Source organism: Planococcus citri, chromosome 2 (genome assembly GCF_950023065.1).
Source record: "Planococcus citri chromosome 2, ihPlaCitr1.1, whole genome shotgun sequence".
Lineage (NCBI taxonomy): Eukaryota > Metazoa > Arthropoda > Insecta > Hemiptera > Pseudococcidae > Planococcus > Planococcus citri.
In genome coordinates this window covers 51,406,706-51,428,385 of record NC_088678.1, presented here as the reverse complement: position 1 = coordinate 51,428,385, position 21,680 = coordinate 51,406,706, and the positions used below count along the sequence as shown (strand labels likewise).

At 37.6% G+C, this 21,680-nt stretch overlaps 2 protein-coding genes across 7 annotated transcripts in view; both read left to right on the top strand.

Annotated features, from left to right (window-relative positions):
* The window catches only part of kug (kugelei), a 359,846-nt gene that overhangs the window by 174,330 nt on the left and 163,836 nt on the right, over nucleotides 1-21,680 (top strand). The window lies entirely within an intron of this gene.
* Nucleotides 14,893-20,285, top strand: LOC135834095 (uncharacterized). The gene is made up of 3 exons (XM_065347932.1): nucleotides 14,893-15,491; nucleotides 15,681-15,891; nucleotides 16,041-20,285. The coding sequence occupies exons 1-3, from the start codon at nucleotides 14,893-14,895 to the stop codon at nucleotides 20,283-20,285; spliced, it is 5,055 nt and encodes a 1,684-aa protein (XP_065204004.1).

Genomic DNA, 21,680 nt, shown 5'->3' with positions numbered 1-21,680 from the left:
CTCAAACTGCGAAATGTTTCTCCAGAAGCAAGAAATCTACAATGTACAAAACATCGAATTAGGTACATATCACCAAATGTGATTCACATTATTCAACTTAAAATCATGTTTTAAGTTAATATAGGTACCTCAAACATATAGCTAATCGATGTTTACTAGAAATCGCTAAACGAAACCGGGTATCTTGCTTTTTCAAATCATCTTTAATGTAATCATGGATTTCTTCAAATTCTGTCCTCGTAGTTCTTAGGTAATGTTTGAATTGTTCATCTGTCAGCTTTGGAAGTAAAGTATGATAAACTCCGCACTGCTTACGGTGTTTCTCAGTTCGAACGGCATGGGTCCATATGTTTCGATTTTTTCTTCTTCTCATTCTACTGCGTATCAGAAGCAGCAGTGCGAAATCCTCAAGATCATCTTCATATTCACTATCCTCTTCATCTTCAGAAAAAGATGACAGTGTTTCAAATAATTCATCCATCTTTCCGAAACAGCAATAACATAAGACAAAAACGTAACTTCAGGATAATTTTGCACCAACCTAATTAATATAGATAAGTTCTCAAATTATTATTCAAAGGTGAAAAATTTTAAAATTATCGTACAATTTGGTCTGTTTGGTGATAACATAATGATAATTGATAATAGCAACAAAATCATCACGTTGCAGTACCAGAGGTGTGTTGTCAAATGTTGCGATGTCCTGCAATGCAACGTTTCAGAAAGCGTTGCATCGCATCGCATCGCAGTAGTGTGTTACGGGCCTAAAGGGCTATGAAAGTGTGTAAAATTGACGAAAACGATTTGGCATTCCTCACGGGTGTAGGCAAACTGAAATGGAGAGATTTCTATTCGATACGTATACCTACGAGTATACGTAAATGTGGTTTTGTATATTCGATTGATATAAATAAAATTTTTTCCGCTCGCTTGTCGGAAATTAGGCGTGTTTTGTACCTATTTTAGCGGTTTTTCTATCCTATATTTAATGCATCGCCAATACGGTTACTGGAATAATTCCAAATATGTATGGTTAATCAATAATTACAGCCGAAACCGAATATTGTCGGTTAGGTCGCGTCGCTTCGTGAAATTCCGACATTTTTTCCTTACGCAATATGGGTGATGGAAATTTGAAATATTGTAGCTTTATCAGAATACTCCCATGGTTTGATTTCTATACATACTCTCAGTCGTTTCGAGGTTTCTCTTACTCATGATTTTCCAAAAAAAAAAATACACATTTCCCTCTTTCTTTATTAAATTTAATTAGTTTTTTTTTAAGCCTTTTATTTATATATTTTTAATCGATCCTTATTCCTTATAGTCTAAGCCTGTAAAACTATCTTTCATATTTTTAAAAAAATTATTCGCCCAAAGTTCACAGTATTCGGAAAGCTTTTCCTGAACCGAACGGCGACGTAAAAAAAATGTTTTGTTCCAGCTACACAGTATAATATTTTGGTTATATTTTATTCTCTTACCCTCACCCTAAATTTGTATTTTTTTTATACATAGTTTACGAGCGTAATTTAAGTATTTGTTAGCCATTTTTATTTTTATGGTTTTTATACGCTGTTTAGCATTTTAATGAGAAATTTATGCGGGAAATATTTCTATGAAGGTAGTTGAGAAAAGCTTTTGTTTTATCGTCTAGTTAGGTTTTTTATACATTGCTTCAACATTAGCTCGCGAGCTGGAATTAGAGGAGAAAATTTGTTTGATTTCTCCGTAGGTATACTGCACTACATACCTACATATAAAACCAGTATAGCAATTTGTTTACAAAATGCTGACCGAAAAAAAAGAGGAATAAACCTCGCGGGAAAAACGATATCAAAGAATGGTTTTTTTTTAGCGATCGCTGTGCCTAAAGGTTGTACGATTACGATATTTTGAGTAAATAAATCAAATTAACGGTAATTTCGAACGATAATTCGTTCGCTGTGCGTATGTAGGGTATGTCTCTTTGCCTATACTATACCTATGTTTTGTGAAGAGATTTTTTACCGTAATTTATGCACGCGAGTTATTTTTGAACTGTGTTTAGATTACGAGCTAATAAGTGAGGCAATGATGTCGTATTTCGAATATGTATGTTTTATGGCGTTAATATGTGTAGTAGGTAGTTTTTAATATTATTTTGTCATTTTGGAAAATTCGTGGTTATGATTTTATTGGTATATGTATGTATATTATGGAGGTTGGAAATGACGTACAAAATTATTATAGATAGAGTGGGAAAAGGAAATCGAACGAGTAATGGCTGGAAATGTGGAAACTGAACAAATAAATCAAATGTAAATAACCTAGTTAAAATAATCGCCATTTTGAAATTTTATTTCGATATTATTGGCGACGAATTTGTGGCTGCAGCTTGCAGGGAGTTCGGTTAAATGTTCATGGTCAGGGAGCGGATATGTATGAGCGTAGGATCGTAAAATATGCAAAAAATAAGTACACACAAACTAGAATAAATGAAATAATAGGAGAAAAAAATCAAAAATAACCTGTTGATTGATTCATTCATTTACTTATTTTTTGTTTTTAAAGGTTGATTTTTTTAAAAGCAGCATTTTTTTGTACTCGTACTACTCTACAACTCGTTAACTACAAATGAGCTGAAATTTGGCTCACTAAAAAACATGTCACCCAAAATTCATAACCAAGTTTTTTAAGTTGATTTTTCGATTTTTGGCGAATTTTTGAAAATAGCAAATATGTATAATCTATCGTTATGTTAATTTCCTCAATGTACACTTAACTCCCCTCCAATGCATCGATCTGCGGTTGTAATCTTCTAAAATTTGCTGGGTATTCTAAAACTCGTCGAATCGGCTCGAAATCGCTTTCAATCGTTTCGAGGGTGGGAGGGTCAAAAATAGAATAGATACTTAATTACTTACTCGTACAGGGCTCGTACTTGGTCTTTTTCTACACACTTAAAAGTAACTGAATTATTTATTCAGAATTTTGGGTAGGTACTGCTGTTACTTTAAAAAAATTTTTTTCAAATTTTGGCAAAGATCTGTATCTTCCATACCTACTTTTTGAAAAAAAAAAACCTCCAATTTGTACGAAAGTATGTTTTTTGTTTGTTTTTTTAACTCGTTATAATGCCTTTTTAGCGTTGGCTGATATTGTTGAATTTTTGCTTTCTGCCAAAAAGAGCAAAGAATCTCGACTTTTGTCACAAGTGGACAAGGTGCCTACATTTGACGATAGTATAAAAGTAGTGATTTTCTGTGAAAATAAAAAAAATCCTCCGTCATGTGATACATATTTGAAAACATTTTTCTCTCGAAATTGATATAAATGTATAGCTACTCCAATGTTAAAAATTGTAAAGTCCAAATCAAAAAAAAAAAAAAAAAATGAATAATTAAAGAAAAAGTGGATCTGGAGGGAGAGGAGGGGTTAAAATATTTTGAAATGTGATTTTTTTTTTAGAGGCAGTGATTTTCAGTCAACAAATTCCTGTAGACAGCCTGCTGAAAACGTATTTTTCTTGCCAAAAATTTCTGAAAATTTTCGCATGTTTTGCAAAAATTTTCAAGTATCTTACTTTGTTTTCCTAAAATTGCCCAGAAGTCTCGCTTTTTTGCCAAAAATTGGCACAAGTCTTGCTTTTTGATGTAAAATTGTCAAAGTTGCAAACATTTTTCAAAATGAGCCACGTTTTCATCAAAAAGTTGATCACTTTTTTGAAAAAAAATGAGGAAAAGTATCACTACCTATTTTTACAGTAATTTCCAAAAGGTCTTTTTTTTGCTAAATTTGGGCAAATCTCGTTTTTCACTAATCTGCTAAAAAAATCTGGAAAATGCCAAAAATTTTCAAAAAAATCTTTTTTTGCTAAGAAGTTTCGATTTTGCCAAAAGTTTCTGGAAATTATAAATTGTTTTTTTGACAAAAATTCTAAAAAGTCCAAATTGTTTTTTTCAAATGAAGAGTGATATTCCAAAACTCGCTTTGTCCATTTTTATCAAAGTTGGGTTTTCAGTGGTACCTGGTAGATGAAGTATTAACTCACATTCCTACATCATCAACCTACCAAAATGAGGTGTTAAACTCACCTAAATAGCCAATTCACTAAAAAATTAAAAAAAAATAATGTTCCAAAACGTGCTTTGTCCATTTTTATTGAAATTTTTTTCAGCAGTATTTAATGGATGAAATATATACCTACACTCCTACATCATAAATCCACCCAAATAAAGTGCTAAGCTCGCCTAAAAAGCCAATTTACCCGTTTAAAGGGAAACTGTTTTTCCTCTCTCCTGAAAAGTTGTGAAAATGGACAAAGCGAGTTTTGGAATATCACTCTTCAAATACTAAAATTGTCAAAGTCTTAATGAAGTCTATTATTATACGAGTAGATTTCAATGAAAAATGTTCTATTGTTTCGTAATTTTTTTTTGTATATATTTAATTGAAACGTTTTGTTTTTTTTTGTTCTATGTTAATTTTGTGTTACTTTTTTGACTTTTTTTTTGGGGGAAAAAATTGAGTACGAGACCTGCTTATATCAAATCTTAACGTTCTGCCTGAAGTAGGATTGTTTTTCAGTTTTCGACTCTCATTCTATTTTTGAAAATTTTCCAAAGTCCGAAAAAAGAAACCAAAGCATCTGAAATTTTGACTGATAAAGTATTTCTGCAGGCGCTTTCCGTATACGTAGTTTACTATTGAACTCGAAATTTCCCTCCTTACCTGATGAAAAAAGTTTGAAATTATTTAAATTTATTAATTTCAATTTCGTCAAGTGGTAATTTTGAAAAATTTTCCGTTTGAATTTTTCCTAAGGAAGGTAAGCATGAGAATAAGTAGCGAAAAAAGCTAACAACGAGAAAAAATGATATTTTTGTGATCAGATGAACAAGACACCCTGCACTTGCTTATCAGTTAATCATTTATGGGAAGATGTCTCATGATAAGTATTTTGCATAAATTTTATACTCATTAAATTTTTCACAAAAGTTTAAAAACTTTTATAAAGTGCCAGCGATACCGTATAATGTTTTAAGGTGCAAGTGAAGTGAACCAACACCATGCAATGAGAGGACAGACAGGTAGATACGTCTCTGGAAGAACTCGGCGATTTTTTTTTTATAATTTTAATGAAAAGTACATACTATATAAATATATTTAGGTACGGAAAGTATGAAAATTATATTTTGCTCGGTTGCGAATTAATTAATTGATATAAAATGACGTTTTGCCTTCAGCGGAGTGTTTGTTTTGTACGTCCAACTTTTGTTTAGTGTATAAACCCAGAAAACTTCAACAAAAAGTCGTAGCTATACCAAAACTATTCATCTACCGGTGAAATAAAGTCGTAAAAAAAAAATTATACACGACGATGATTTTTTTCAAATGCAAATTAGTAGAACTTTGTTGTTGCGTGAAAAATTTTAAAATATTTGTTTCGTCAGCGCTCTTGGTAAAATTTTATGGAGGTATTTTGCGGGGGTTTGTTTTCAAAAGCGATAGCTCGAAAATTTGTGATATCGTACGTGAAGATGGTGCTTTGTTTTTTTTTTTAGTCTTGGCTGCAGATGTACGAGTAGAAATGAAATACGTAGGTTGTGCGAGCAGATATGTGATTTTTTTTGTGTGTTTTCGGAAAATTAATTTGTTATGGAAGATGGAATACGTGAATATTTTGGTTATGTAGGTATAGAGGTAATATACGTATCTTTAGGCTTACCTGTCTAGTGTCTTTTGGTTGTAATGAATGTCAATTTTATCTCACGTGTTGTAAAGATTACAAATTTTTGTTCTGATGGAATATTTCAAATTTTCAATATTTCACGATCTAAAAATTCCAATGTACTTTTAGTGGGCGTTCTGGTATCACTGGGCCTTCAATCAACTTTTATGGCGATGAACAAAAAATATGGAAATTTCCCAAACAACTTTACGTAGGAAGGGAAGAGACAGTTTTTAAAACTTGAAAATTAGGACCACTGCAGGATACAAAATTAAGTTATTAAAAATTACTCGATTGTCGAGAATGAAAGCTTCGATGTTACGAAAATAAGCAGAGTATAAATTTTTCAACCATTAATGGGTTTTATTTTACTTTTGAAACGGATACGATTTGAACTCTTGAGGTTTGAAATTTTGCTCGAAAGTTGAAAAGTTGAACGAAGATTGGTCGTGGTGTGAAAGTAGATTCTTTCTCTCTCTGGCTGTCTTCTATACTTTTTGCAATGGGAAATATACAGTACTTAAATTCCGCCGAGTGTGTACTGTGTGGCCTTTCTAACCTGACTCCAATCCTTTGAAACTGTTCAAATTTACGAAGATGTATAAAAGTGACGTGCTGGTGCTCTCGGTCTCGGGTTTATAAGTTTCTCGATAGACGCTGCCCTCGTTCTGTGTGCGCTGGTATAGTCTACGAGTATATACCTTACCTATACTCTATGCTGCACAACGTGTTTTATGTAGTTGGCGGTGATGGATCGGGTGCCAGCTCGAATCGACCTTTTAAAATTGAGGTATTTTGGTTTGTTTTCGACTTCGTTCTGGGATAACCTCTTCTTCATACCGGAGTACCCAGCGTACTCTAGTTCTTTGTCTTCGCTGCAAGTTTTCCCAAAAGTACCAACCAAGTTTTATCATTTTTCATGTCGCATCTGGTGTGTTTCGGCACCGAGTACTAATAATTGTGTCGTAATTTCGAGTAAATTATAAAACTTAAAACTAAGAGTAAAACATTGCGAAATTTTTTCACCCTTATTGGTAGGAAAATACTCAATAATTCGCTTCGTTGGGCCGATACTTTGCTTGTAATTTTCTTCTTTATGCCTCGAAGTGAAATTTTTTGATGAATTATGATAGTAATATTGATTCGAGTTGGGGTTAAATTGTACCTATTTCACGTCGAGTCGGATGGAATCTTATTTAGGTGAATTTTTAAAAATCGATTCGACTTAAATTGTTTATCGGAGGGTGTTTTCTCGTAAATGTTTGATAATGATGAGTAGCGAACCGCCGCTTGTGCCTTATGTAATTGAGTCTGCGTCATTGAGTGGTAATTTGTCTACCCTGTTCATTTTTAAATAAACGATGATGGGTATTCTCCAACAACTTTATCAGTGTTGCTCTGTGCATCGATGTAATAAATTGATTTGCCTCGCTATTCGAAAATGGGGTACGAAATTAGTTGTTCGACTTTTTCTGCAGTCCAAATATATACTCCGTATAAAATTGCTGCTTCGAATTTGTAGATAACTAAAAAAAGATTCGCTGATAATTCGAAATAATTTAAAAGTACATCTCATAGTTCATTTCGTCCTCTTCGGTTTGTTTCGCTTCCTCGTCTGGACTATTTTTATCGTAGAGGGAAAAAAAGTTGCAATATTGGCATTAGAGAGCAATGAAAATCCGTACTATCTTCGTACTTACTGTTGGGTAATTTGTGTTGTTGAAACCATCGAACAACGTATTGCATATGAAGAGTGATATTCCAAAACTCGCTTTGTCCATTTTTATCAAAGTTGGGTTTTCAGTGGTACCTGGTAGATGAAGTATTAACTCACATTCCTACATCATCAACCTACCAAAATGAGGTGTTAAACTCACCTAAATAGCCAATTCACTAAAAATTTAAAAAAAAATAACGTTTCAAAACGCGTTTTGTCCATTTTTATTGAAATTTTTTTCAGCAGTATTTAGTGGATTTAATGTATACCTACACTCCTACATCATAAATCCACCCAAATAAAGTGCTAAACTCGCCTAAAAAGCCAATTTACCCGTTTAAAGGGAAACTGTTTTTCCTTTCTCCTGAAAAGTTGTGAAAATGGACAAAGCGAGTTTTGGAATATCACTCTTCATATATGTATTTGCAATTTATCCGAAGACTCGAAGGCACTACGATGGTGAAAATTGTAAAGAAACAATTGTGTAATTTTGGTTCTTTGCCATGAATTTTTGGAGAACGAAGAACCGTTTAATTTTTTATTCGCGTTATATCCGTAGCCAAAGCTCTAGGAATGGTGGCGTACTGACGATGAAAAATTTGAATAATTTATAATACCAGTGGTTGTGGTAAGTGTACCAACAATGATAGAAACCAACGAGTTAGCTGAATTTCAATTTAGTAGAGAACAATTAAACCTACTCATGTAGAGTGTCAGAGTGAAGGGAAAAATTCTATAGGTTACGATTAAATATTAAAGCGTGGTAGGGTGATTGGAGAAGGGGTAGCTTTTTCTAGGATAAATTTGTTAAGTTAAATAGTTTGTTATTGTCCATGGGTAAGAATGATGGTTAGGTTAGGTTAGGTTTGGTTGGTTGTTAATTTTGACTCTAGAGTATCGGTGCGGTATCGTTCGAATAAATAAGGAAATATTTGAACGAGAATTAATTTATACTCATCTAACCATCGGATCCTTTTCGTGAAATACAACTCGGGGCATTTCTTCTACTCGTAATTTATATACGTTAACAACACGATCGACGTATACAGGCTTATCCTATTCTTCGCATACCATCACGTAAAAAAATTCTCCTTATGTACGAGGTTTCACAACGTATTAAGAAAATTTACATGATTGAAATTCGCCTATATCGGAATGCCTGCGTTAAGAATAAGGCGTGATCTCGACAAGATGGTTTTGTTTTTTCTACCATTTCATCCATTTACGTGTAAGTACGTACGTGCGTAAGGAGGAAGAAAAAACATATTTTTTGCATTTTCTCCAAGAATTTGGCCTTTTTGTAGACGCCGGCTGAAGACGTGATTAGGAAAATGAATGTGAACGTTAACGTCGTTCGGTGTGTTTTATTACGACCGAAAGCTTATGTATAGGAGAAATGGGTGAAAAAAATACGGCATTCGCAAAACACCCTCGGATTAAATTTGATTTGTGGATGAAATTAAGAAAGGTTACGGTTTAGAGCACATATTTTCGCGGTCTTGTTGGAATTGACGTGAGCATCGTGGGAAATAATGCTCTGGTTTGGTAAAGCTATATACTCGTAGGTAGGTAGAGGTACTGGATGAGGTTAATGCGAGTTTTGGAAATGGTTCAGGTTTCGTGGTCGTATTGTAATTTAGTTGTCGATTTTAATCGAATCGACGAAAGATTTCAATTGGCGAGTGTCGTCCGATGATTTGACTCGAACCCGTGGGCTGGTGTTGAAATGAAATGGTTCGTGGATTTTGAAGTTATAGATTACTGTTTCAGTTTTTGAGGAGAAGAAGCTGAATTTCATGTAGGATGTGAAGTTGCTTGAAAATAATTTTTTTGTGAGACAGAAAATTGAACATGTATTTCAGATATTTGTAAATAACATTTTCATAAAGGGAAAATAGAGGATAAAATTGATGCGCTATTGAACTTTGCAAATTTGAGAGTTCTTGCTTTGATTAATGAAAATTCACGAAGTTGGGAAAATATCTGTATTTGAAAAATTGTTGATTTTGATTCATAAATTTGAGGCTCTCTCCCTCCTTGGGGAGAAGAACTAGATCTCACTCAAGAATTTGCGTTTCTCACTCTTTTTGAGGGCTTTGGGGATGGCGAGTCTCTAATAACGTAAAAAATGTATTTAGCTCATCAAAAATCCTCCACACTTCAAAAATGAGATTTTTGACCGTCTGAATTTTTTCCTACTTCACTGCGTGGCGTTTTAAATTTTCCAAAACGGTCCAAAAATTGTATAAATGAGTAAAAAAGTTGAATGGTTCGCTGTTGTCTCAAAAAACCGCAAATGAATTTCTGAAATTAGAGAGGAAATTAATATTTTTTTTGGAGTTCATGTTTTTCAAACCTCACGCGTTGGTTGCCAAATTGTTGGAATATGACCTGTAGAGAAGATTCTAATAGATATTTAGCTATTTTTAGGAAAATTTTAAAAAAATGGGCCCAAAATATACTTTTTCTCACTCGTGTTAAAAGTGACACACAGAATGTTTTTTTTTTATGTGAAAAATTTGGGTCTAAAATGTTGGAACTGACCCTCTAAAATTCGATATTTATAAGTTGAAAAGTTATAGCTTCCCAATTGCACATTTTGACATTTTTTTTGAGAAATATGTTAGAATTCAGAGGACCAAAAATGTGGTTTTCTTGATAATCGGCCATTCAATTTTCTCACTGATTTATGCAATTTTTGAACTATTTTGAGAAATTTTAATTACGATAAAACTATCAATTTTCCAGGTAGGAAGCAGAAATTTTTTGAGAGCTGCCCTGTGGTTTCCTGTGCTGTGGTTTTAGAATAAAATGCTCAAAATAGGTGACAGGGTGTCTACCTGCTGAAAAATTACGAATTTACGAAACACGTATAAAATTGGAAAATCATCAAAAAAGTACAAAAACCCGTCTAAAATGTACGCAAGTATTTTTACAATGAAAAATGAAAATAAAATAAAGAAAAACAGCGTTTGAAAAACTTTTGCACATCGATTTTTTTTCTCCCAAAGAAAAGTGAATATTGTCGCATTTTCGTAGGTACTTTATATCGTACGAAAAAAATACGAAAAAAGTACAAAATTTTGTTTTTTGGATTTGGTAGACAGTAGACACCTTGCTGAGTGGCCAATTGATTTTATTGTCACATATACAAGACATGGCCAAAACAATTTATTGATATTTGAGAACATATTTTAGGGTGTGGAGGAGGGTAAAACTTGGGGAAAATTTCTGTATCTGATATGGTCTTTTTTTAGGGAGGAGATGAAGACGTAAAAAATCAAAGAACACTGACAAACGTTGAGAGCTGGAGAACGGCAGAGTAATTCAGAATATGAGGGGAAGGGGGAGGGTCCAAAAATGATATCAAATGTTGAAAGCTGGAGACAAAGTGGGAGGCAACAATTCAAAAGAACATTGACAAATTGTTGAAAATTGTTGAGGGAGAATAAAATCTAAAAAATAATTTCAAGTATTGACAAAAATCATGAAATTGATGGAATTTCAAATCATTTCTATTAAGTAATTGAAGGGAAGTGGGAAGAGAGATATATCTATTGTGAAAATCAATTTAAAATAATTTTGTTTGCATTTCTAATATCATTACTTAAAGTAATGAATTTCGAATTGATTGTGTAATATGTACCCATCTTAAAATTTGAAAGGACTGCTGACCATTGGTGAAAAAAAATCAGGGGAAAGATAATAATGTAGTTAATGGCTCAACCTACTTTATATGATTTTCAACAGGTTAAAAAGGACAGACAAAACCGATAAAAATTGACCAAATGTAAACTTTTTAATGATTTTGAAAATTGCCAGGATGTTTTTTCTTCTCTGTTTTGCGCCAAAAAAAAAAACGATTTAAATTCAAAGCCAATATTAAAGGGTAACCAAAATTTGTCTTCTAAAAGTTTTCATTTATCTTCTTGTAAGTTCTACTGTAATACCTATACTTGCTGAAATAATAATTTGTTACTTGTACACTACTTACGCCTACATAATTTTGAAAGATTAACATTCTCTACACCTGTACCAAGGTAGATACATACTCGTATCAAGAACGTTGATTTAATATTCAAAATTTCCACATCGCATTATCAGTATATTCGGTGAATCATTTAAGCAAAAGTTACGCAAGTGTAGGAGCTACTTAGGTATACCTACTCGTATTTTGGAAAACCCTTCACGACGGGATTACGTTCGCTATTTTAAAACTTATCGTTATTGTAAACGGTAGATTTTTTTGGTTCGAAAGTGTAACGTCTGTCGTAAAGTAGACATTTTTAATATCATCAAAAAATATCGTCGTGTTTTATTAAGTTTTTTTCTGTGCTCCGGCATATGGAAGGCTGTTTAAAGGTGAAAAGTATACTGTTTCATTCTCGCAAGAATTTACAACTTTCAAATATTAAATGCATGTTCGATAAATTGCACTTTTTCTCGACTCTCTGCTGTGCTTTTTTTTCCTTCTTCGTTCCTTTTTTTTGTAATGGGGTCGTTCGGGCGTTCACGAACGAAGATGCTTTTATGCGGAATAATTCGAGTAGTAGGTATATTTGTCGACGTAATTTTCTGACGTTGATTTCGAATTCGTTGGTTAAGGTGATTTCTTTGTTGTAGTTAAAAGCGTCATTGTGCCTTTCAGCAGTTGATTAGGTGAAAGTTGGGCCTTGCGTTTTGCTTTTGAAAATCAGAATTACCTTGATTACATTCATACTTTCAAAGTTGTCTTCTCTTTGTTGGTGTCGTGGCATGATGAGGCGCAATGCGGTGTATTTGATTCCATAGTCGATGAGGTGCTCGAGTTATACGTTATACGCGTCTAGTTTTTGTTTTTAGGCCATTTCGAATGTGCTGGCTGAATTTTGGACTAGGTCATTTTCACAAATACGTGTTCGTCGTATAATTTGGCTTAATTTGTAGTCTGTTTTCACTATTTTCTGTTACGTTATCAGGCTGCCATTTTTTCAGCTCTGATCGTATTTTTAAATCCAAATATTTTTTTGCATCATCTACGAGCATTTGTGATTATTAAAAAAAAAATGTGACAGAAAATGCTGCTAAATTCTTTACAAAGCTCAGTTTTTAACATTTCTATCTGCTCTGCTCGTTTCGTTTATAGTGGAAACGTTTTAATATTGATATTGAGAATTCATCGTAGCGAATCACCTAAGCCTATTGTTTTAAAATTTATAGCAATTTTTGGAAACATAATGATGAACGGTTCTTACGCGTCATTGGAGTGGAAAAGGGGAAAAAGTCGGCTCGAGTGTTTTTGTCCTTTACCATATATTCGATTGTTGCGTGGTATTTAGAAGTGTAGTATACGTATTTTGGTAAACTGGTGGCAATGGTGGTAAGCCTAATCTGGAATGATATATGGCTGCGGCAGAAGGAAGAATTTTTTTAATCCTGCTGTCGTTAATGGGTTATATTTTGTGGGTAAAACATTACATTTTGAGCGCTCGAACAACGTCACAAATTGTCGTGATATATGGCAAAGGAATCTGATGACACGATTTTCCATTCTATGCTCGTTGTTTTACGTTGCTCTATATGTTTTTTTGGGAGGTTAGATGGAAGTTGGTACGTATTTTTTTTGTCGTTTGTGTTTTTGTTTAGGTTGTCTTTGGTGCTGTATGTAGAGAGATATACGCCGTGTACAATATATACGTACGTACCTAGATAATATTTTTCGAAACAAATAGAAACCGTTAGCGCAGTACATGTTTGTAAAAGTAAGATGAATACGTTTTATTTGAAGAATACAGAGCGTAGCGTATTTTTACGTTGCGTTGCATTTTTAAAAAGGGCAACATCGCCGTTGCGAGAATATACTGCTTTATTAATATACCTTTAGCACGAAGTGCTATATATCTATCTACCAAGTATGCTCGTATATGTGGAGTAGAGCACACTGCACAGAGCAGCTAGTATGAGAGTAAAGATACCTACTTCCATAAAGATGAAGTTTTTCGACGTTTTCGAAACAAAAGACGATGGATAATTTTAGGGTAAATAGGTTGCTTTCATAGAGCTTATATTTTCTAAATAAACCGGAAATTAAAGTAATGAAGATGAGGATTACGCAGAACGCGTTGCGTTGGTTTTAATATTTTTAATTTTAAAACTCGGTCGAAATATACGGGTTTAATCGTTCGAATATGGTTGGAAATCGACATTGCTACGATGAAATGACACTTTTTTCGGAAATTAGACTCGAGAAAATGAATCAAAAGTTACGTAGACGCGATGAGTTTCGCTTTTGCTCATCGAATAAATAAACATTCCAGTAGAGTTTGAAAAATGAGCTAAAAATCCGAAATTAATGGATGAAAAAAAGCTCAGTTTAAATTGTACGGCGGTACAATGTTGGTAATTTGCTGTAGGTGAAGCGAAGTTTGGAAGGAGGGGTGGGGGGTTCACGTAAAAATATCAAACTATATTGATAGGACTGGAATTTCTTTTATTGAACGGAAATCGGTTCTGCTGATCGGCATTTTATTTTTCTCTCGTATGTGAAGTTACCGCGTGCTATAGATGGTAGGTCTAGGTACCTATAAGATGCTGGATGTATGTTATATGTGTAAATTTTACCTGATCGTGGTGTGTGTTCACTGTTCACGCGCAGCGATGTTGGTTTTTATCTTTTTTTATTTATAAATTGTTATTAATGATGGTCATAAAATTTAGCTCTTTACTTCCTTTCGGCTTGTTCCTGTCTGAATGTCTGGTGTATGCCTTACACAAGCGTGTTGTTCTTTTTTTATTCGAAGCTGGCTTTTAAAAGAAGCATTAGAAATGCGCTGTTACGAGAAATAAAAATTTCAAAGGGGAATTACAAGCCTATTTTAGGGTTTATTTCAACTTTATTGTATCGTCGTTATGTAAACAATCGATCGGCGCGTTTATGAATGAATGAAAAAGAATTTCAAAACGTTGAAATTTATTCTTAAATGGTAGCTTGTTAGTGATGCTGTTAATGGTCACGACGACGACGACGCAGCTGCGCCGTCAGTGACTCATACTTCTCCAGAAGCGGAGAAAAATGTCCTCTAGCAGCTGGACCAACCAGGGCCCAGCATTCGAATCGCCATAGGCGAGTTATTTTTCATCTGCCTCGGGCACAGTTAGTGTATAACCGTTCGGCGTTCTATACGCTTGTAATATTTCACGACAATAAAGAGTTAAAAAATGTGAACCGATTTTTTTTGTTCTATTCGAGTATTAACATTTTGGTGACCGACGACGTGATTTGATCGCGTTTTCGCGATTTTCGTTTCGTTTTTTCCGTTTTCTCACACTGTGAGTGACTTTTCGCGTTCGTTTCTTCGTTTTCTCACACTGTGAGTGACTTTTCGAGTTCGCGGTCGCGACTTTCGAGTTCGTTTTGGCGACTTTCGTGTTTGTTTTCGCGAGTTTTCGTGTTCGTATCTTCGTATCTTCGTGACTTTTCGTAATGGCACCGCCAAAACGTACGCCGGAAGCGACTCGGCGTTTGCGCGACAATATTATTAGGATGTTCGAGATTAATAGGGACTGGCTGGGAGACACAACGACGGACAAGCGGCCTAGGGAGCTCAAACGACGTATCAAAGGTTTGGAAGATAAGTACATGGAGTTCACTGCTTTGACCAACGAACTGCTGGTTGAGGATGAGTCCGAGGGAGCGGACACAGAGCAAGTTGCGGTAAGCACCGAAAATTTATACTTTGAAGTTGTCTCCGGACTGGAGGCTGAACTAGATCGATTAGAAATCAACAACGAAGAGCAGTCCGAGGCTGGCTCTCAGTATGGCAGTTGTAAAAGCCATAAAATCGAACAAAGCAACGTGCGTCTACCGAAACGAGAGTTACCTACGTTTGATGGTAATAAACCAGAAGAGTGGCCGAGTTTCTTCCAGAGGTTTACGACCGCGCTTCGTCACCCTAGTATTTCCGACCTTGAGCGCTTTGAATACTTGACTGGATGTATTAAACAGCCAGCATCCGACCGTATTAGCCATATACCACTACTCGAGACTAATTACCAGTTCGCTCTTCGTAAATTGAAGCGCAGGTATGAAAATAAACGCTTAAATTTACGACTACACCTCGGCAAGTTATTCCAGCTCCCCCTTACTAACGAGAACGACGCCTCCTCCCTCCGTAAGCTGATTGATGTTACGACATCTAACATTCGCGCATTGGAAAATTTGGACCTAAAGAGGGACAGTTTTTCCAATGAATTACTGGTACAACTTATCAGTTCGAAACTCGATCGAAAGACTAGAGAAATGTGGGAGACCATTCGCGGGGAGGCAGAAGTGGATGGAGACGAAGAAGACGACGAGCAAGCAGCTGAGAAAGATGCCGACACCTTCTCAGAATTTACTGACTTCTTGGAGAAACGATTACGCGTCATTTCATCTGTATTTGCCGGTGACAAGACCGATAGCGCGTCGACGACAAAACCCCCCGTAACCGCACGGCCTCTCTTATCACAACTTCGACTGTGAGTCCTCGTTCGTCTACTGGTGCCGCGGCTGCTGGTACTGCGCCGCCTACCCCGCACCCCTGCTTGTGCTGCGATAAAGCGCATCCTCTTTACATGTGTGATGTATTCAAGTCGCTTGGCATAGTTGATCGTTATCAGAAGGTTCGTGATGCAAAACTCTGCGTCAACTGTTTTTCAAATTCGCATTGGGCAAAAGACTGTAAATCGATTCGATGTAAGGAGTGTAGCCGATTACATCATACTCTACTTCATCCGCCACGGACCACAAATTCGCTACAAGGGACACCGCCCCCACCCCCTCAGACTACAACTACAGCACCTGTAACCTCCACCACAACTACTACAACGACAGCCGCATCTATCATCACTGCTGTAGCAAACCGAGCACGTGATGTGCTACTCAGCACCGCTCTCGTTCATGCGTCATCCAATGAGCAGGTATGTGAAATACATGCCTTACTTGACGGTGCGTCTCATGTTACGTTGATTACTTCCGAATTAGCTCGTACCTTGAACTTGAAATTATCGCACTCGACTACTGCGATTTCTGGACTGGGTGGTCACCTATCGGCGGCGGTGGCTACTACCTCGATTCGTATTGCTGCGCGGGATGGAAGTTTTTCTAGGATGTTACATGCGACTGTGGTCAACCACGTTACTGACCCCCTCCCCGCCACCAGCTTCGAAATACCATCATCTTGGTCGTTTACTCAGCAGTACAATCTCGCGAATCCCAGCTTCAACGTGTCGCGATCGATTGATATGTTGATTGGCGCAGATTACCTGTACGACATCGTTTTACCAGAAATGGTGAAAAAACCTTCACTACCGACACTTCTCGCTTCTCGCCTTGGGTGGTTAGCCACCGGACCCTACTCTGCCTCGTCAAACAGTACCAATCTACGTTGTCTCAAGGTAACTGTTGCTAGTAACGAACTTCGAGCTATCTCTTCATTTTTGGGTCTAGATGACGTCGTGCACCCAAAGGAACAACGCACGGCCGACGAGGTCGCCTGTGAGGAAATTTTCGTGAAAACTCATCAGCGTGATGAGACCGGTCGTTTCGTGTTGGACTTACCTCGACGTCCTGGAGTCGCGTTGGGTGAGTCTCGTCATCTCGCTATCGCTCGACTGAAACGTGCTAGAATCGATGACAAGTACAACGAATTCATGCGCGAGTATGAAGCTTTGGGTCACATGAGCAAATGTGCTCCCCCCGCACCTGGTGAAGAAACATACTACATTCCTCACCATGCTGTGTATCATAACGGCAAGATACGCGTAGTTTTTGACGCATCGATGAAATCCAGCAACGGCGTTTCACTGAACGACTGCTTATTCATCGGACCTACTGTCCAACCAAAACTTGAGATTATTTTACTACGTTTTCGTATGCATCGTTACGCCCTTGTAGGAGACATCGAGATGATGTACCGTCAAATACTCCGTGTTGTGAAGGACCGAAAATTCCAACGAATCGTATTTTTGGTTGATGGTGAAATTATCGACTACGAGTTAAATACCATTACATATGGTACCAGTTCTGCGCCATTTGAGGCCACCCGTACTCTCAACCGAATTGCAGAAGATGGTGCAAGTGAATTTCCTCTTGCGTCTGCTGCACTGCTCAACAACACTTACATGGACGATTGTCTCTCCGGAGCTGACACCAAGGAAGAAGCGCAAAGGCTGCGTACTGAACTTATCGAGTTGGTTCGAACCGCGGGAATGAAATTTTCTGCGTCGAAATGGCTATCGAATGAACCTACGCTACTCAACCCAACTGACCGTTCGTCTAGTACTTCACTTAACCTACATTGCGGCCGTACATTAGGTGTGGCATGGAATACAAATCGAGATACATTCAGTTTCCCCTCCCTCGCTACTCTCGCCTGGACTGGTGATACATTGACTCGTCGTAGTGCACTTTCGTGCATCTCGCGTATTTTCGATCCGATTGGCCTACTTGCGCCTCTCACCGTAGGAGGAAAACTCCTCATACAGGAATTATGGTCCGAGCAGATCCAATGGGATGATGCGGTGGAGCCAGAATTTCAAATTCGTTTCGAGGGATTCTTAAAGGATGCTGCATCGGCGGCGGCGATCGAGTTTGAGCGGTACCTCGGAACCGGTGACTACAAACAGGGACATTTCGAATTGCACGGTTTTGGAGACGCTAGTCGACAGGCATACGCAGCCTGTATCTACATTAAAGGTACCTACGATGGGAAGACTGTGACACGTTTATTGGTCTCAAAAACTCGTCTTGCGCCAAAGACATCACCTCGGACTATCCCTCAACTAGAACTCTGCGCCGCCGACCTACTGGTGCAGCTTTTGAAGGGAGTAACAACAGAATTGAACTACCCAATCTCGAAGTGTTTCGTTTATACTGACTCGTCAATCGTCATATCGTACCTCGCCAAGCCAGCCGGCCACTGGAAACCATTTGTGGCAAATCGTGTACAACGTATTACCGCTTTGATTCCGCCAGCCCAGTGGCGACACGTACCAGGGGATCAAAATCCTGCTGATTTGGCTACTCGCAGTGATTCATTCGCCACCTTTCTCCAGCGACCAGAACTCTGGCAATATGGTCCAGAATTCCTTCAAAACGTTGAAGGTTCTTCAATTACCTCTCCTCTGTTCGATGAACGTGCATTAAGCGATGCACGTGTATCCGTTAATGTAGTTGTTTCAGTCGACACCGTCCAGACTGAGCAACCAGACTTCGTTAGTCGAGTAATCACTCATTGTTCCGAATACGTACGTGCTCGAAGTATTATCGCATCAATGCTCCGAGTTCGAGATTTCCTACTGGCACGAGTCCGTAAAACAACCCCTCCGTCTGGTCATTTTACGGCGATGGAATTAACCCGCGCGGAGTTGGAATTGCTGCGCGCCGCTCAACGAGATACCTATGCGAAGGAATTAGCTCAACTTGTAGCTAACCAACCATTACCACGAAAAAGTCAACTGAAATCGCTCTCACCGTTCCTAGAAAACAAGTTACTTCGAGTCGGAGGTCGAATCTCACGTGCCGACCTACCCTACGAGCGCCAACATCCGGTCATCTTACCAGCTTCTCATCGTCTTACGCTACTACTGATCCGAAATTGCCACCATCAATTTTTTCATGCTGGCACTCAATTCATTGAGACTCAACTACGTCGTCATTTCTGGATTGTTGGCCCTCTTCTGCCTCGTATACAAAAATGTATTCGTACTTGCGCTCGATGCGCCAGATTTCGTCAAAATGCTCAACGTACCCCAATCATGTCCGACCTTCCTTCAGCACGAGTTCGTCCTTCAGCACCCTTCAGTCACGTTGGTATCGACTATGCGGGTCCGTTCAAACGTCGTTCGGATATACGCACCCGTTCCCAAACAGAGTTGAAGACCTACGTGGCAGTTTTTGTGTGTTTTTGCACTCGCGCAGTGCACCTGGAAAGCGTATCCGACCTGTCCACAAAGGCGTTCTTAGCTGCGCTGCAGCGTTTCGTTTCTCGTCGTGGAATTCCCACTAATATCTATTCTGACAACGGAACTAACTTCGTTGGAGCTGCCAACAAACTCCACGAGGAATTCCAAAAGCTTGCCAAGGAACCACAGATACATTCGTATGTCAGTGACCTGCGCATCAACTGGACCTTTAACCCCCCAGCAGCCCCCCACATGGGTGGGTTATGGGAAGCCGCAGTAAGGGTGATGAAGTTTCACCTGTATGGAGTCATTGGTGAGACGGCGCTGAACGTCGAAGAATTCAGCACCGTACTATGTCAAATTGAGGCGATTATGAATTCTCGCCCAATTACGCCAACTTCGTCATCGTCACAGGACCTGGAAGTTCTAACCCCAGGTCACTTCCTCGTTTATCGTCCACTAACCGCCTTACCAGACAACATCCCCGATTCCGATCTTCGTCCTTCCCAGAGATGGGATTTACTCACGCACCTTCGTAATTCGTTTTGGCACCGTTGGTCTGCCGAATATCTGCAATCGCTTCAGAAACGAGTCAAGTGGACGAACCCAACACGCTCATACAACGTCGGCGACGTCGTCCTTCTAAAGGAAACAACGACCCCGCTTACCTGGCCACTGGCTCGTATCGTCAAGGTTTATCCCGGCGCAGATGGCATCGTGCGCTCGGTCGACGTATTCACTCGCGGTGGAACTACCTACCACCGCCCCGTGGTAAAACTCATACCTCTCGTAGATGCCGATGAAGCGAATTTCGACGCCGCTACAGACACCGACGTCGACGGCGGCGGGATTGTTAATGGTCACGACGACGACGACGCAGCTGCGCCGTCAGTGACTCATACTTCTCCAGAAGCGGAGAAAAATGTCCTCTAGCAGCTGGACCAACCAGGGCCCAGCATTCGAATCGCCATAGGCGAGTTATTTTTCATCTGCCTCGGGCACAGTTAGTGTATAACCGTTCGGCGTTCTATACGCTTGTAATATTTCACGACAATAAAGAGTTAAAAAATGTGAACCGATTTTTTTTGTTCTATTCGAGTATTAACAGATGCTATATGGCAGTTCTTTTCGAATGTATTTACCAGCTAAAAGGGTGGAAGATTTTTGAATGAAATTGAAAATATAAATCTGATCTGAACATCTTTGAATAATTTGATCAAAAAATGTATTATTTTCTTGCCAGCATTCGAATTCTTTGAACGAAAAGCTCTCGACAAGACAAGCATTTGCTGGAAAAAATATAGAAAAAGACAGATATTGATGTCGAAAAGCCCCATTCTGAGAAGAGCCAAAATCTGAATGCCAAAATTTTAGGATATGGATTTTTTATTGAACTCTAAATCTGAACTTTTTGATATTTTGTTATTGCATAGTGAAAAATGTAGGCATCGAATTTTCCTGGATTTTCGAAATAACCCAACATTATATGAACACCTTCTTTCATCGTAGTGCCTACTCCCACAGTATAAATAATCCAACTTCGAATCATTTTGTCCTTCATCCTAGAAGAAGGGTCGTTTTATGACCAAAACCAGGAATTAACCAAAAACATAATTCGAATATCTCAAATTATTCTTTGAAAACCCAAATAACGAGAAAAATTAGTAACGTTGTTGTTATTTTGTTTGTTACAGGTACGTAAGTTTATCCGTATAGAAGTCTAGAAGTAAACTATCTACCATACTGGGAATTATGCATAAAAGTGAGTCGAGAGAACTCTTTATATTTAGGCTCCTAGTACTGGTTCGATAACAAAGTCATGTCATAATACATATTACATATTTACGCTGTACTGGAAGAATGTAGCTTTTTCACTGAATCAATCAACTGTCCTACTAAATTATGGTTCAAGAATCGTGTCCAAAAATCGAATCATCGAACTCCAAAGATCGATTTATTTACGATTTTTGATCCCATGCTATCATATGCTAAGAAAATTATTTTTAGTCTCAAAAATAGACCTTCAAATCAAATGTCGATCATGATCGAAAATCGATTAATCGAATCTTAAAAATCGATTCATTTGTGATTTTTGATCTCATGTGATCGAACCTGTTCAAAATGAAAAATCAATATTTTTTAGCTCCAAAAAGAAGTTTCCAGGTCAAAAATCGATCATGCTAGAAAATGGAACCCCAAAAATCGATTCATGTGCTATTTTCGATCTCATAATATAATCATAATCATGTTGGAAATTTTTTTTTTTTTTTGACATTTTTTTATACTGGGCGTGTATAATTGCCAGGATTTTTACGCCCAGTTTCGAGG